Source organism: Papilio machaon, chromosome 19 (assembly GCF_912999745.1).
Source record: "Papilio machaon chromosome 19, ilPapMach1.1, whole genome shotgun sequence".
Lineage (NCBI taxonomy): Eukaryota > Metazoa > Arthropoda > Insecta > Lepidoptera > Papilionidae > Papilio > Papilio machaon.
In genome coordinates this window covers 1,132,572-1,151,122 of record NC_060004.1, presented here as the reverse complement: position 1 = coordinate 1,151,122, position 18,551 = coordinate 1,132,572, and the positions used below count along the sequence as shown (strand labels likewise).

General features: G+C 32.3%; 2 protein-coding genes across 3 annotated transcripts in view; both read left to right on the top strand.

Annotated features, from left to right (window-relative positions):
* The window catches only part of LOC106708275 (ubiquitin carboxyl-terminal hydrolase 4), a 28,792-nt gene extending 28,490 nt beyond the window's left edge, over positions 1 to 302 (top strand). For both annotated transcript variants that reach the window (XM_045682341.1, XM_045682343.1), the window contains exon 13: positions 132 to 302. In XM_045682341.1, the coding sequence (XP_045538297.1) occupies positions 132 to 207 (76 nt within the window). In that variant the 3' untranslated portion in view covers positions 208 to 302. The remainder of the gene's footprint in view (positions 1 to 131) is intronic.
* Positions 303 to 6,611: 6,309 nt separating this feature from the next.
* Positions 6,612 to 18,551, top strand: part of LOC106708276 — a 37,264-nt gene continuing 25,324 nt past the window's right edge. Inside the window, exon 1 of the mRNA XM_045682448.1 lies at positions 6,612 to 7,101. Within this exon, the coding sequence (XP_045538404.1) occupies positions 6,952 to 7,101 (150 nt within the window). The 5' untranslated portion in view covers positions 6,612 to 6,951. The remainder of the gene's footprint in view (positions 7,102 to 18,551) is intronic.

Sequence of the window (18,551 nt, the reverse complement as noted above, 5' to 3'; positions counted from 1 at the left end):
CTAAGGGGTTGAAATAGGGGGATGGAAAGTTGCATCATAATATAGTCATTAAAGTTAGAAACTTGAATTTTATTTTTTAGTATTCATAGTTTGTAAAAATTTTACCCTGAGGGTGCAATTTATAATTTCAGGGTAACACCGATCAGCCCTCGCAACGTGGTATCACCAGAGGCTTACGTATTGTTCTACGAACTGCAGCGCTCGTAGCGCCCCCACATCCCCGTGACCTGCAACGCACACCACACACTTCTGACTATAGACACTTACCACTAGCTCTAGTAACCCTTGTTATACTAGTACTAGTAATTTAAATGAAGATAATGTGGGTATTACTTTCAAATAGAAGCAGTACTGCAATGTGTATTGGTTTACTGTCTTCGTGTGAAAGTATTATTGGTACTATTTGTGTTACTGTTACTAGTACTAGTTTAAAATATACTCTATAATTGTGCCAGTGAAAATGTGGTACACATGTTGAAAATTACAAATTTTGTATACAAAAAATGTATGGATATTTTTAATTGAATTTTTTTTTTCATACTAAAAATTTAATATTTAGTTTTTAAATTATAGAAATATTGTGTATTTTAGAAATTCTAGTTTGTTTTTTAAATTGGTAATTTGAAAATTTTGACAAAAATTGCAAATTTAGGTTTTTTTTTTTCAATATGCGTATCACATATATTTTAGATATATACGAAATCAGTGTTTAAATATGGACTCGTTATCACATTTCATTCAGTTTATATCGTCCAAAATAAATTTATATATATAATATAAATGATGGGTCCGGCTTTGTACCGAGCTTGAACAAAATATGCTATGACAATGATTATTATGAAATTTAATGTAATTTTTGTATCACAGAAATGCCTCTGCTAAATATAATTTATGTTTAAAGAACCGATACATTCATATCTATATATATAAAAGAAAGTCGTGTTAGTTACACTATTTATAACTCAAGAACGGCTGAATCGATTTGACTGAAAATTGGTGGGCAGGTAGCTTAGAACCAGGAAAAGGACATAGGATAATTTTTACCCCGTTTTCTATTTTTTATTCCGCGCGGACGGAGTCGCGGGTAAAAGCTATATTTACTAATTATAAATACGAATGTTTAAAAATCCCCAAACTATTTTGGACGTATGACCCCCGTTTCCAATATGAACCGTTACCACAGACCCCCCATGGCTAAATTACCTACTTTTAAGATCAATTATTGTTATTAATAATTATTAAAGACTTAGGTCAATAGAAGACAGAGTGAGAATTAGCAATGCTTTAAGTTCGATATCAACCCCCCAGGGGGTCGATATCGACCACTTTGGGAACCCCTGATTTAGAATGTTCCAGAACTGGTCAACGGATCTTGATGATTTTTTTTTATTTCGCACAGACGGAGTCGCGGGATATTCATATATTTTATCAAATTATAAATTAGTAGCAGTTACCCGAGACTTTGTGGGATTTAAAAAATATCTAGTAATATAACTTACCAATAGTGAAAGAATTGGTTTGGTTTAATAATTTCAAAGCTTATTCAATGAAAAACAAACAAATCTTTTCTTTTTTTAAATTCTTGTAACAATTATTTAAAATTTTAGAACATTATTGTTTACAGAAAAGAAATGTTCTAGTCCTTTACTTTTCAATCATGTTATAAAAAAGCAGTTATTAGCTTTTTCAGATGTCTATTAATTATTTATTATTTCAATTCCTTTTTCAAATCTGTTATTTTTAACATTTCTCTTCCAATTTATATATATTTTTTTTACTTTTGCCTAATACATTAAAAATAAAATGGTGATTCTCATTTATATTACATTAAGTCGGTTCTTTTAACGTAAATTATTATGAAAAAAAAAAATAGTGAAGAAATAACAAATCCTCTGTAGTCGAAATAAAAAATAAAAATATTTCTAAGGATTGAATACAAAAATCGGTCCTCTTGTACATATGCGTGTAAAGCTTATTTATTAATAAAAAAATATATTATCTGTTGTTGATTAAATCTAAGGTTTTTTTTTTCGTTTACAAATGGCTTAATGTTTGAAAATATAAGATCGAGGAAGAATTGTGACGTAACGGTTTTTGAACGATGGTGGTTTTTTTTTTTAATGTGAAACTAACCAGTTTTTTAATTTTTAACAATTTTTTTTTAATAAATTAATTATGTTTAAAGTAGATATTTATCTAAATTATTGCAATTTTTTTTTAATTTTACGTTACGTTTCATCACAAATTAATTTGGTTTTAAAACCTTTTAAAGTTGACATGTTTTTTATAATTCATCATTTAATCAAATTCTATAGTTGTTTTTTTTATTGAAATCTAAAAAATTTGGTCTAAATGAAAATTGGACTTAGATAATTTAATACTGGCATCTTTGCTTTTTTTACTTTAGACCTGGTATTACCAGTATCAAAATATAAAAAAGAAATTTTTTAAAGTTTCCAATTCTAGTCTCCGTCCTTTTTTGGGCCCAACATACGCAAATATTACAAAGTAAAAAAAAATTACTTTTTAATTCCCAAACTCGAAATTTTCTGCCATCAATAGATTTATTTGTCATTTTTTTTAATCTGTCAATTTTTTATATTATGGTGAATTATAAATAACGTATTACTGAAAGCATTTTTCATAATGTCCAAGTAAATTACTGAATAACTAACCAATAAATTAACTGACATATAAAAATTCCTGTCAAAATAGTTTGCGTTTCACAGCTTTTTTGAAGATTTTGAAACGTCAAATTTTACGAATTAGTTTCAAATAGCTTATTTAATACTTGGGACATTGTGAAACTGTTGTGCTTATAGAAATTGTATGGTTGTGTGTATGAATCGTAAATTGTAATTACATGGGATTCATCCAATAATCGTGGGTTTTCACTGTCTCGAAACATTGAGATTTCGTACTATTTCGGTCGACAGTAATACCATTGCAACCAAACAGATATAATTTATTTACAATATTACATCATTTTAGTTTAATATATATTTTATTTTACAAATAGTCTACTAGTCAAGTTACTTATACAAAAATTATGTAAAACATATATGTATAACCTAAAGATGGAGTGTCTACAAGTTTGACATCTAATCGAGAGTCAATTTATCAAATACAGTGAAACTTGGTTAAGTGGGACCTGGATAAGTGAGAAACCTCCATAACTGGAACTCATGCTGAGGTCCCAACACTTTGGCACTGAATTACCTCTGTTAGTGGGACGAGGTAAACCTCTATATCTGGGATTTGTTCTTTCGATTTATCATCATAGTTACCTCTATAACTGAGACAGCGAGTAAATTTTATATGCATAAACCTCTGTAACTGAGATAACATTGTTTGTTTACTCATTCTTATTCTACCCACAAATTCCACACGTAATTCCAAGTACGTAAGTACAAATTTTGAGCTTCAATTACCTTCAGTTTTAGTTTCTCTTTACTATCATACAGATGTTTATTTGATTAATGTCAAAACGAAAGCTACAATCGTTATCTCGTATAACTGAAATAACCTGTATTCTCACCTCTATTAATGGAACCCTCTGTAAATGGAACAGATATTTATTTATACCCGTATATCTGAGACACTGGGTAAGTGGAATACCTCTATAAGTGAAACGACATTGCAGGTCCCTTGATGTCTCACTTAACCAGGTTTCACTGTATCAGTTTGTATGACAACTTTAAGGTAACTTACCCAAAAAAAAAAAAAGCCTCAGGAAGCATTTTCGATTTTGGACTCCGAATTACGATATATATAGGTTATATATCTATGGTAAATAATATTACCTATGTATTTGCGTTTACGATTTCTATTATAGTAACCCCCTGTATTTGAAAATTGTACATCATTGGGGGCTCTAGTCATTTGAACATGATATATAAAAACCTTTGGAAAATGCTTGTTAAAATGTTTATGGTATATAAGTTGCATTTATAAAGAAAAATTACAAAGTCTTAAATGCAATAATTTTAGTTGAAAACTAAAGCAGAAGTAAATAGAGGTATTCTTTCTTCGACAGTACATTTTGGTTAAAAATCTCATGTTTAAATGAATAGAGTATATGTAGTAAAAAGTAAAAAAATAATAATTTGAATGTGAAGTCAGTCCGGACGCAACGCGTTCGCAATGGAGTCAGTGTTGCCGCTATAGAAAATAAATTGTGAGGTTAGTTAGGTATGCTTCGTTACCGCGTGATTGTTTTGTTTTTCCTTTTTTTATATATATTTATAAATATAATTTTATTGTTGTTGATCATCCGTTGGGGGCGCCTGCTTCGTGCGTCACCGTCTAAGCATTTCTAGCCTTATTAGTCGTAATTTTTAATTTTACTAACGCATCGTGTGATCATTTTTCGCTCCACATTTCGCGGCAGGTCGCAAATCGCGCCGGCGCCGCGATCGTCGACGGCGGCCCCGAGCTTCCGTCACTTTGACAGCTGTCAAACTGTCACATAGATTAGGGCGCGCCAGACCGTCGGGAGCCGCCGACATTGTGATGAACTAGGTGCCCCGAACTAGTTTTTTTTTGTTCATTAATTTATCACAAAGGAATCTTACTTAGCCAAAGATATTAATGCTAAATTGTTATCGAAATCATTGTATTATTAATATTAATTTATTATTTTATTTTAATTATAACTGTATTTTAAATACGATAAAACGGTTTGCGGGGATTTCCCTCAATAACTATTTATGTAAAATACGTAACAGATTTCTATTATAGAAATATATATTTAAAATGAGTAAATTATTAAATACGTGTTTTATTTTGATCGCCCTGTGTTGATTACGGCAAATGATTTAAACAAATTAAAATTAGAGGTATAGACATAGTTAATTACCCGGTAGACGTAAATAGAACAAAATTATAATAGCTCATATGACAGCTTCATGAGGCGGCAGCTGGACAGTGTTGGCATTTTCAGAATTTCAAAATTCTATTTTTTATTTTATTAAATAGGAACACTTAATTGTATATACAACAAGGTACAAATAACACATAGACAATAAAAACAGAGGAACATACAGATAACAAGCTTACACAGTATTCACAAGACAAGGTCATGTACGATCATATCACGCATTATGTTATGTTTAATTTGCTAGTGTTCGGATGTTTCAATTTAATAAATAATAGATCATGACTTCATCTTACTAACATTAAAAATGAGAATGTTTTGATGAATCAGAGTGGTTTAATATATCTCGGTGAAATTCGGCATAGATGTCATAGTCTGGAAGAACGCGTAGACTATTAATTATTTTTATTCATTCTGCGCCGACGAATTCGCAAGAAAAAGCTAGTGTTCAAATACTCGTCAACTAACTTTAGCTCAGTTTAGTGAAGTTACTTAGTCTATTTTTAACATGGCAATACCAGTTGTCTATGTTATTTATTGTCTACTTCACAGATGGCGCCGTACCCTATTATTTTACAATCAATAAAACTCATACGAAATAGCATCCCTTTGTGGATTACGAGATTCATGAATGAACAGCGATTGTATACCGTTATCTATTTTCAGCATTTACCATTCACATGAAGCATGAATGTATTCCGTAGTTAAAGTTAAATTAATCTTAATAACGTAGCGAGTTAGACGAAATTAATGAAATCATTCATTCTCAGAAGATAATATTTAGAGCCAACCGATGAGTATATAAAAATGTTCTTTTTTATACCGTAAAATGCTGGATTCCATATGACCTGGAAACCATTTCTATGGATCATTAACTTTGTTTCATTTAACAGTATCAAAAGAACCTTCTAACACCTCAGTGTTTAATGTCACAGATCGATGAATTTGATATTTGCCTACCTCGATTCCAAGTCATCAGCCTGCCATCTTCCTTACGGAGGGTTGGCACAGTATGTTTTTCTATACAACACTATCGGCTGTCTATCATCCATCCATACTTTCTCCGATGTGTTTTTACCTTTGTACAACAAAGAGCCAACAAGTTTCTCCCTTGCTAGAAGTTATTTGTATGTTTTTCGGATAATAAAAGCAATAAAAATGTAATCTAAAAAAATATAAGATTGTTTTCTTGTAAAAACTACAAATTTATAGAATATAGACAGTTTACAGTAAAATATTAGTTAGTAGTAAAATTCACTTTATTGGATGATTTATTTACTTGTTAAAATTAACAGTCAATATCTAGGCTAAAATAATATTAAACTTTCTCTAGCCTTAAAACTTTAAATCATAAATTAACAATCGTTATAAACGAATCTAATTAAATTTAGAACAAAACACTAACTTGTCATTGTAGAATATGTTTTTAAATAAAATTTAAACCTAAATTGTCTGAATGATTAAACTAGGTATTCCTTTATTTAAAAAACGAGGCGTCTACTTTGTCATTTTATTAGAAAACCTTACTTTTCCATTTCTCCACCCAAGGAAAAATCGATATTTTCGTCTGACGTACTCTCTCGACTCATTTGAAATTGCCGCGTGTGACGTCAAAGCTGATACCTGACGTCATTGCCCCTCTCCTCTCAGGCCATCTCACTCCAACGCAAGATAAACAATGGGGCGAGAGCGGACAGCGCTAGTCGCGTAAACGTTGTGAATCGGCTTCTTTTTTTTATACACGAACGATGTTCAACTTAAGCTATACGCATTGATAAGAGATATGGTGATAACGATGTTTGTCTGTGTCTCTTGGCGTTATATTACGTTAGAACTTTTCGTACTATAATTGTTTGTTAAAATACATCCTTAAAATGGTGAAGTGTTCGGTTTGGGAAATCTTAATTTTTTTATTTCTTAATGAAAACTCGAGGGCTGTAATTGAATGTCCCCATCGAATGACGTGAGCGACTGTGGCGCTACTGCGGCCGTCCGCCCGAACTAACGACAGTAGTCAAGAATCGGCCGTAGTGTACGTGAGGCCGAGCGGTGTGTTATCGCGAATTTTCACGAAAATGGCCAACGACATCAACTCAGAACTCAAAAACAAACACTTTCCAATAAACCAGTTAGTATGTGTCGGAAACTATCAGCTGGAAAAGACGATCGGAACGGGAAATTTCGCTGTAGTAAAGCTGGCCACACATGTAATAACGAAGACCAAGGTGGGTACTTGTCAGGTTCCGTCGCGTATTTCAGTGGTTATAGTGTTTTATTTGTGTGTTTTTTATCTTGATAAACGTGTTTCGCATTAATGCGAACGACGAGTTCTTCACCAGTGCTTTGTGGGTGTTTTTTCGTGCTGTGTTCCGGTTTTTATTCCAAACTTCTTTAAACACCGATGTCCAGGTTTGCCGTACTTTTAATAACTTGTTTCTTAAATCTGCACTGACGAAAAGTTGCAAACTTAAAAAAAAATAGTGTGAATCCGCCAAGTTATACAATGTACTATTTACTTTGATAATTAGTATTATTCAGCGACTCTTTAAATCGGTCGCATAATACCTTCAAAATTTCCCCCAAAGAACGAAATTGTGTTCGTTAACTTGTTCTTTTTCTCTAATTTTTTATCATAACATTTTCCCCAACGGCGGGAGTTATAAGATGACCTCCAAAATGTTTTTGCGACAATTATAGTCAATTGGCAAACTCACAATGTCCTCACATTCAATTATGGTGACTTGTTATTGGATGGTTAACTAAAGCGCATCTTGTCTACGCGTACTAAAGACCTCATAACTTCCGCTACGTAATAATACTAAACATACAGAGGCGATAACAATCGAAAGCATTGTTTTATCTCATTTACAACTTATTACATATAACGTTAAATGTCTTGGTAACCACAACATAATTTAAAAGTTCTGACATACTTCGATGATTTTTGGATTGAAAACATACTCGATTTAAACTTTTAAGAAAATAAAACTTGTTTTAACGTCCTTATTATGCTCACATTAAAATTTAATCTAATTAGAATCTCGTACGATATTTTCTTGTTTCGAATTATAAAAACAGTGATATGATAACTTAACCTAAGTTTTTATATGTTTGATATGTTGTGTATTAATAGAATAACACACTGTTTTATTCTATTTTACATTACCTACTACGAATTATTCAACACAAAAAATATATTTCCATTTTTCTAACAGGTCAACAACCAGTTAACAAAAAAAAACATCTTTTCTATGCCTTCTCATTAAATATAAACTTTTGAATTGAAATACCTCAATCTTAAATCTTGGTTTAAATTCTTTCTCTGTTTATAATTATTTTGAATGTAAAGTTTCTTTAACACACACCATGTCACTACAATTTTTAATATAAAAAATGAATTCACAAAATGAGTTAGTGGCACTGAAAGTATTAGCTTTAGTTGTTCCGTATATAAGCATTGTGTTTTAATAACATAATTTGCAATTGTAATTGTTTTAAAATTGTAATTTATGAGTATGGTGATGTAGTAAAATTATTTTTGGAAAAGGTACATGGATAAAATGTAAATGCATGAAATTGTTACCTGTAATCTTACATTATTTGTCTTACTTTATGTAGACAAAGATAACATGTAACCTATAGATACTTATTCCGAAGCATAAAAATGAAGTATGCAAATGGCCTCCAGAGGCATTTTTTGGGGCTAATTTCCTCAGTATCTTCATGAACAAAAAAAAATTACAATTTGCAAGAATTACTCTCGTTTAGATGTCACACTTGTATGATAAGTGTATCCTTGTATGATGGAGTGCCATCTATAGGTTATATCATAGATTTTCAACTATAAACATTAAAGTTTACAATCTATGCTAGATAAAAAAAAGAAAAAACTAATGAAAGAATTTATAAAGTTAAGTATAAGTTTTAACATTGGTAGATCCCGTAACAACGTTATTTGTTGGGTGCATGATGGGCCGGATCCACTGGTGCAATACCACAACCAAACAGAAGACAGACATAAAGTGGAAGCAATTCCGCGTTTCGTCTAACAAGTGTGCATGCCGAAGGCCTAACTTTGGTCCACATTTCCTTCCCACTCTTTTCTTATATGGAAAGGACGGGAAGGAGAAGTGGATTTGATGTGAGATGAACACACAAAAAGAGCATATATCCTCTTCCTATTCATTCCTCTGTCAATTAAAAGTGAGCAACACATCTGCAATTGCGGATGTCTATGGGCTATTATTTGTTATTCAGAAATTTAAATTATAAGTTGTACATTATTTATTTTACACTATTAGATAAATAATATGAAACAATAATAAATGATAATTACCATCTTTGATAATGTCCCTAATCTTCTAATAAACAAATAAAATTCAATATTTTTTGTATTGAAGTAAATAAGATTAGAACTATGTGCATATACTGATAAAGTAACATGTTTTTGCTCATGAAAATTCTTATTAAAGTGGTCATTCAATGTTCTTGCTTAAAGTGCAAACTTATGTTGCTCCTCACGGATGTGTAATCAAGTTAGCCATCTTGTTTTTTCTTATGTTTTCTATTTCTAAGTATATTAAGTAGACACACATTGATCCATCCATTAAGAGACTCTTTTCATCTGATGAGTGATCTTTGCAGTCAAAATTGGATAAGCAAGAGTCAATATTTTACTCACCTTTAGAGGTTTCTGTCTTTTCTTATTTATGGAGGTTGTTGGTAAGGCCGGACAATGACTCCGGCTCATCCAGTTCAACCATATTAGATATACTGTGTTATCACAATATAGGATTGTATATTAACTAAGAGAAATAAGTATGCAATTTGAAAGTTACTCATACTAATATTATAAATGCGAATGTTTCGATGGATGTTTGTTTGAAAGTATCTTCAGAACGTTTCAATGGATCTCAATGAAATTTGGCATAGATGGCATCATAGTCTGGATAAACATATAGGCTCCTAATTAAGTTTTTTAAACCGCTAGGATGGCTTCGGGGACCACAGCTAGAAATTCAATAAAATTAAAAACTTTATTCACTATTACAGAAAGAAAATGGATTATTATTGTGGAACAATAAAGTAATATTATGTGAGTACAGTATGCATGTAACTGATCACAGATTAAAAACCATATCTGATATGAGCAAGAACTATAAAGTTTTATGTTCACTCTTATTTCTAAGGGTGTGAGTTTTTTGTAACCTAATAGTGAGACATCTAAGAAGACACCGGAACAACATACAAATGCAATTTACTTTGAAATTTGCAAAATTTGTTTTATATACAGAATTACACAATTCTGACTGTTACATTTGTGTGTAGGTGTTGTTACTTGAGGATTTATTTAATAGTATTTGCTATTTACAGTGTAATGTTTTGTTTAAATAATGTCGATACAGTAAGACAGTAGCGCTGGCCTATGGACTGTTGTCAGTTATTGTTTACATTATGCCAGTTGTATGCCAAATTAACAGCCAAAAAAATAAGTTTCAAGCTTTCAACTTAGTCCTTTTTTGGGTTAAAAAGTAGCCTATGTACTTTCTCAGGCACTAGACTATCTGTGTGTCAAATTTAATTTATATAGGTTCAGTAGTTTTGGCGTAAAAGCGAGACAGAGTTACTATTGAATTTATTTATTTATTTAGTAAGGATTAAAAATTATTAACTGAAAACACTATAATCATGTAATCTTTTAGTTTTATGAATGCACAATGAAATGAACTAGGTTATATTGTTTAACAAAAAATAAATTGATGAGTCCTATGTATAAGGGCCAAAGTAACAAATTTAATAATTTTATGTTAAAAGCTACCTCTTAATTTAGTTAACAACATGAACTAAAACAATACACATTTATGTGTAAATGTTATTATTTTCTGAAGTAAAAGAGCCTACACCGCCTATTTTCCTATATGGTTGAAACTTTGTAGAGCCTCTCCTGAAAAGTTGAAAATTAGCACATTAGCCCTTATTCATAGGAGCCATCACATACTTAAAATAATTTCTTCTTATTGATGATCTGTAGAACCTATAAAACTCTCTCTAAATTTATATTTCCACAAATATTTCACAGTTCTATATAAAATATCAATGCTATTCAGACATATTTGTTTATTTTGAATCATTGGAGAAAATAATTATGAGAAATAATATTTTTGATGATGATGATAACATATTTATTATTATTGGCACATTTGTGATGAATCTTCAATGATCCAAATAGAATTCATCAAACGATATTTTAACGAATCGTGATTTTTATTCATACAAAAACAATATATAGTCTTCATAAAGAAATAAAAGCAATTAAGTTTGCCAAAACTTTTTTTCATCGCAGTAATGAATTGAGTTTTTTTCCTCGTTTAGTTTTTGTTTGTTTTTTTAATTCAAAGAGGGTATTTTTTATTTATGACTAATATTGTAATAGGTAGTTAAATTTTTATATGTATAAAGATATATGCATTTTTCCGTAGAAATTACTAAAATTAAATAAATATAGTCCTAAATATTTAATTCCACTTACAGATATTTTCAATATCGTAGTAGAAATACTAATATTCTATGATTCGTCTCATGAGTGAGGTCCTCAATACTTTTTTTATATACAACTTCAAACTTTCGTTGTTTTTACTGTTTGTAACAGAAGGGATTTTTACCACGATTAAGCTGTTTAAGGTAATAATCCTGTTGCTTACGAACAGCTTTTTTCCTAGTTGTATATGAATGGTCTTATAATATGAAAAGGATGGAAAGGAAAAGAGAATTACACAGAGGAGGTGATGATGAAGAAAAATTACTTGTATACGAGAATAAAACAAAGTGTGTGTATCTCTGCAATAGATACCTATAGAATCCTAAGTTGTTATTTACAATACAAAATGACGTTTAGAAAATGACTCTCGATTAAATATGGGTATGGGTTTTATATACATACTAGTTGTCGCCCGCGACTCCGTCCGCGCGCAGTTAAAAAAAACTTAAAAGCGGTATGAAAAATAGATGTTGGTCGATTCTCAGACCTACTCAATATGCTGACAAAATTTCATGAGAATCGGTCAAGCCGTTTCGGAGGAGAACGGGAACGAACATTGTGACACGAGAATTTTATATATACATACATATAAATCTATGCCGTAAACATTTCGTTATTTTCTATAGATGGAACGACGACAGATTGTCATGTAATGGTAATTCAAAGGCCTTTAAACAATTACTTAATGCGATTATGCGAGATGTGTTCATAAATTTAGTAAACTTGTAAATTTTGCATAGCAGCATGCATGTACGACGTGCAGGAAAACCGCAAGCATGTGCTTGCTATCCGCGGTTAGCTGATTGCGCCCGCGCAAACACCTCGTTCTTAAACATCGTACTGACCGCGGCCTTGACCTTATTGTGGTGCAAATTAAGCTCAAGATTTTTAGCCTATAAAATACGTAGCAATCGGTATTGATTTACGGTTTACGATCAAAATTGGCAATGTAGAAACTATTTTCACTACCTATATGTAGGTAAAATAGATGTTAATTTTTAATTGACCTTAATGTGAGATTTAAACCAGAGCCGTTATGTTCAAGACTAGAAGCTGTCTAGGGTTACCATTTTTTAATAAACTTACACTTAACAAAACGTCGGATAAAAAATTACGACGACCCATGATCCTTGATGGTGACTTGTTTCACACTACCCGAAGATATCAGATGATATGAACCCGCAGTTCGAATTTTCACCAGAAAATTGTGGTAGACCTACACACTTCGTATATATATATAAAAGAAAGTCGTGTTAGTTTATAACTCAAGATCGGTCGAACTGATTTACCTGAAAATTGATGGGGAGGTAGCTTAGAACTAGGAGACGGACAGAGGAACTTTTTTATCTTGTGTGCATTTTATTTATTCCGCGCGGACGGAGTCGCGGGTAAAAGCTAGTATCTAATAAAGATTAGACGTGAAGAAAGTGATCGAAATTTAGTATTTCCGATTATATGTAGTATTAAGATAAACATGCACACTAAATCATTGGAAAGTGAACCATTCTTAATTAATTAAGAAACTGCTTAACTCACGTGTGATCGTCCGGTGACGGCACCGACTAGTTTCGGACCCATCGGGTCGGCGCCGTCACCGGACGATCACACGTGAGTTAAGCCGTTTCTTAATTAATTATGAACCATTCTGTTATAATTGCATATAAAATATCTTTCGCCCAATAGGACAGACTGTCTTAGTATTTTTCACAGAATACCAAGTAAAAACACTAACGATTAAAATCGGAACCCAATAGTCTACCTCTACATTGAACTGAATATATATTTCTGAGTAGAAAAATGGATCAATCACCATGTAATTGGTATTTTTTTTAATTAGTTTAGGTTCAGTCGAAGGTTTAGATGGTCTTTTTTTCGAATTGAGAACAATCGTTGATCATGTATACTTCCTATCTACAATCACAATGTTCTAATCGTCCCGCTGCGCCGTCGCTATGATAACGTTACTGGTAAATGATAAGCTATTGATAAAATACAGCGAAATTTGTAGAGAGAGTTCGTCTGAATACATATTGCCATCTGTGACGAAACAGATACTATAATATATACAGATGAACCTGGATAAGCGAGTCTCATTGTCCGGATAGACGACCTTCATATGCTAAAAACTCGGATAGAGACCCGGACATCTCTGAGCGAGAAAAATATCGCGATCATTTCGACCCTCCCTTATCTAGGTGCGACTGTATAACACATGTTAGCTCTTCATACTTCCTCACTAAGGTGTTCTCAGATCCTACCCAATTTAAGAGTGACTGGCCATAGTCAACCACGGTGGACCAGTGTGGGTTGACTTCACACATATCTTTGAATTTCTTCGCCGATATGTGCAGGTTGCATCACCATGCTTAACCGTAAAAAATGAAAGGTACAGAAGATCTAAAACCGAAAAACACATTGGTACAAAGCGGGGATCGAACTTGGACGTTTTAGGGTACGGTCCGATCAAGCTCTTAACAACTGTGCCACCGACACTCTAATACAATTCAAGTAACGGCATTCGAATTCTTCATTAGGATAAATCATTGTAATTTGTTTGAAAGTAAAACTTTATTTTGTAGAAAAAATCTAGTCCAGTTTAAGAATCAATTAATAACTAATGCTTTATTTTTATTTGTCCTTGGAAAGAAAAAAATATGATCATATTATAACAAAAATTTATGCAATTTTAATGTTTTCCTTTCGAATAGGCTTTCGGTTTTCTTTATCAAAAAAAAACTCATGTTTTATAATATTTTTTTTAATGAACATTTTAATTTATTGTTCTCGCAGTGATGACGTCAATAACGAGGAAATTATGAATGTTATTGTTTGTGTCCAACTGATATAATATAAAACACCCTTTAAAGTAATTCAAAATGTTCGGTTATTTAATTGTTTTTACTTTAAAACATTTTTTGTTATGTATAATAACTTTTTTTTAAATTTTTAAAACGTCTAGTGTTGCCGACGTACCTAGCCGAGTACAAGCTAGTCCAGTAAAATTTATGCAGAACAAGAGAAGATATTTAAATTGTAGTGACACAGAACGTGTTAATGTCACGATCTTCCTCTTTCATGTAAAATTTTAATTAAAAACTATGGCTGATTAGTAAAAGACGAAAAAAAATTTAGAAACCATTCAATATTTTACGATTACGACTCACTGGTTGAAAAACAATGATATATACTTATGTTGCAACAAGAAAATACTCCTTTGCTTGAATGAACCCCAAATATGTAACAAGATGGAAAAATCAAACATCAAAAAAAGTTATAATACTATAAAGTTCGCCCAAATGAGCATTTACCTTTATTTCTAACTAGCTGTCGCCCGCGATTCCGTTTGCGCCGAATTAAAAAATAAAAACTTAATTAGTAGCCTATTTGTTCTTCCAGACTATGTTCTACATCTATGCCAATTCATCGATGTATAAACCTGTACCTGTTGACCTTGTAACAAACATCCATCCATCCAAGCATTAGCGTTAGCCGCGACTTCGTCCGGAATAATAATAATCTAGTAACAAATGTTATCAGTCGGTGATAGTGTTAACTTCACAACAGTGAACGAATTTTCAAATCGATTCAGTTTAAGAGCCTATTCAATGCAAACAAACAGACAATCAAATCTTTATTATATTATTATAGATATGGGGACGTAGAATAGCTTGGTAAAGAAGTTTATCCGGATTCTATGAACCGAGTGGATTAACATTTTAGCCCATACAAAATGTGAACAGAACGTAACTTTTCTGGTAATTTTTTTTGCATTGAAATTGACGAGGATTTTCTAAGGTTTCTGGCTCTCGATTTTCGAACGTTAAAGTTTGTTTGGATAATAGAAAGTAATAAGCTTGGGAGAATAAAGCTGAAGTTTAATATAACTGCAAATTACAAATTAAATTCTAATTGTGATTGTTTCCACTACCAAATAGCTTATATAAAACATAATCCCGCTAATTCCTTTCAAAAATAAAAGAGATGAGAACATTTTTTTGTGTATAAATATTTTAGCGATTAAAGCGGTAAGGGTGTCGGTGAAAATTGTATAATGAATACTGTTAAATTATATAATGAATAAAATGTGACTGCTAAATTATAAATTTCGTCAGATTATAATCGGACAGCCTAATATTTATACTTAACCTAAAATCTTACTATATATATATTTTAATATTATATAGGCGAGTGTTTGAATGAATGGATGTTTGTTAGAAGGTACCTGAAGAACGGCTCAACGAACGACCAAGGACACGTAGGCTACTTATTAAGTTTTTTTTTAAATTCCGCACGGATGGAGTAGCTGCCTAGTAGTCTTATATTTTATCTTTAACGTAACAATACCAGATTTTAACAATGATAGACGTCAGTAAAAACATCGGTTGAACCTAGACCGACCACGATTACACAGAAGAGAGGCGTGAAATAGACGTAATTTCCGTTCGTCTGATGAATGTCCGTTCTGGAGGCCTCTTGCCCTTCCCTTTCTTATAAGGAAAGGATGAGAAGGGTAAGTGGATTTGATATGCTCAGACGCATATGTTCTCTTTATGTGCGTCCCCTCCTCCATTGAATAAAGGTAGGCAACGCATATGTAATTGCGGATGTCTATGGGCAGCGGTCACGTCGCTATTTCGGCGAATTTAGTTGTCCGCTTGTTCGTTTTCCACCTTATAATATAAAAAAACAGATGAGAAGGTTGAATCGCTAATTTATTTATATTATTTTCAGTTAAAAATTACATGTTGCTCTTGATACGTGTAAAATTACCAATCTGCTGATAATAACCGGTTAACTGGAGTTTTAAATTTCTTACAACGAATTCCAAGGTGATATCTAAAAATAGACCGTGTGAATTTTATATTAATATAAGTTATAATGTTTAAAGACCCCTTATTGTAACACTAGCTGTCGACCGCGATTCTGTCCGCGCGAAATAAGAAAAATTAGTAGTCTATGTGTTCTATGTGCTACATCTATGCTAAATTTCAGCAAGATCCATGCAGTCGTTTCGGAGATGATACCTTGTTACAAATATCCATACATCTAAACTTTCACATTTATAATATTAATAAGAAAAAAGATTTGTATTTCGGGGATGTTAGCTTGTAAATACCCTAGTATGTATTTAAAATGTAAGGTTCTACAATTAAGTTCAACGAAGCCTACGCGGACTGGTTTTGCCAACGTAAGGGTGGGTTGTAGGGTTGTACGACGTATTGTTTAAACGCTCTTTAATTAAAAACATGTTTCTATGTCTGAGAAAGTAAATTGTTGGGGGCAGGTTGTAAAACATCATTTTTATTCCAAAATTAAAGCTTATTAGCTAGGAAATGGGAAAACTGACTATGTTATTTTATATCTATTTTATATTTTTTCGGTTATCTGACAACACCCATGGGGTGGGGGGTTGCTATATCTGGATAGTGTTAAAAACTATTATTGGCAATACCAATCTTATCTTACTAATATTATAAATGCAAATGTTTGGATGGATGGATGTTTATTTGAACGTATCTCCGGAACGGCTCAATGGATTTTTATGAAATTGTAGCACAGATGTAGAACATAGTCTGGAAGAACACATAGGCTGCATATTACGTTTTTTTTTTTAATTCCGCGCGGACGGAGTCGCGGGCGACAGCTAGTATTGCATAATTGTGAGTGAGTGCTATAGCAGTTATTTGCTATACTAAACATTGAAGCGTTAAAGCACGTCCCTATACAATCGGTAGGCACTAGAAAGAGTCGACGAACCTCCTTGAAGCGGCCTTGCGTTCATACTGGAAAAAAGATAGACTTTTTATCCCCGTCTTTTATTCGTTTTTTATATCTAGAAATGAAAGGCACTTAAACACTGTTTTACTGCGACTTTAGCCCACTACTTACTGATTTATAATAGATATTAACATTCTTCCACACTTTGCCTTTATCACTATGTCCGCGCGGAATAAAAAAACATAATAAGTAGCCTATGTGTTCTTCCATACTATGATCTACATCTATGCCAAATTTCATCTAGATCTGTTGAGCCCTTCTGGAGATACCTTCAAACAAACATCCATGCATCCATCCACACATTCGCATTTATAATATTGGTAAGAGTAAGAATTTCTGTAAGATTATTTTGTTTTCCGCCATCATAAAATCCCAAATAAAATGACATTGTTACATGGAAGCTTTAAACATAAACGCTATACAAAATATTTAATTCAATGGTTAACATTTACTAAGGATATACCGCACTCAGAATTATTAAGTGGTAACTGTAGATTTAATTATATAAATCTATGGCCTAGCGAAGAACATAAAGATCCTTACCTGGGGGCGCTTCAATCGCTTTTAATCACTTTATAATGTGCGCAAAAGAATTATTTCCATATTTTCCCGTAAAATGGCGAGGGTTTTTAAATTCCTGGTCAAGCTGTACACTATTGTTGAAGTAACAATTTTAAGCATTTTGAGTACGGCAGATAATCAATTGGTAGATCTTAAATCAGGGATTCCCAAAGGGGTCGATATCGACCCCCTGGGGTCGATATTGAACTTAAAGCATTGCTTATTCTCACTCTGTCTTCGTCTATTGACCTAAGTCAGAATGAAAAATAATAACAATGATTGATTTTAAAAGTAGATAATTTGGCCATAGGGGTCTGTGGAAACAATTCATTTTGGAAAAGGGGGTCACTTGTTCAAAATAGTTTGGGGATCCCTGTCTTAAATGTTGTGAATATTTACCACAAGTTTTTGTACCTTTAGTGCTTTATCTGAGTATGTTTACGAATAACTTATAAGGATGTGATTATTAAGCACGTCACGAGCTGCAGTAGCATAGATGAATTTTTATCAACCAATCAACACAATGCGTCTTAATTACGTAACAAGATCACAGATTGTGTACTCAATGTAACGAAGATGAAATTGAATTAAACAAAGAGACTTTTTTTTTTTATCGAGAGGGAAATCTTCATAATGATACCATGCCTTTTCGGAGCAAAAGCAGGGTTATTTCTGATTATGTCTGATTTCTATTACTAAAACTCCCTCGGTGGCCATCTTCAAGTGCGGCTGCGAGGGATCCGGGATATGTAATGGAACGCACCGGTACCAGGTGACTAGTTACTAACATAACGTAAC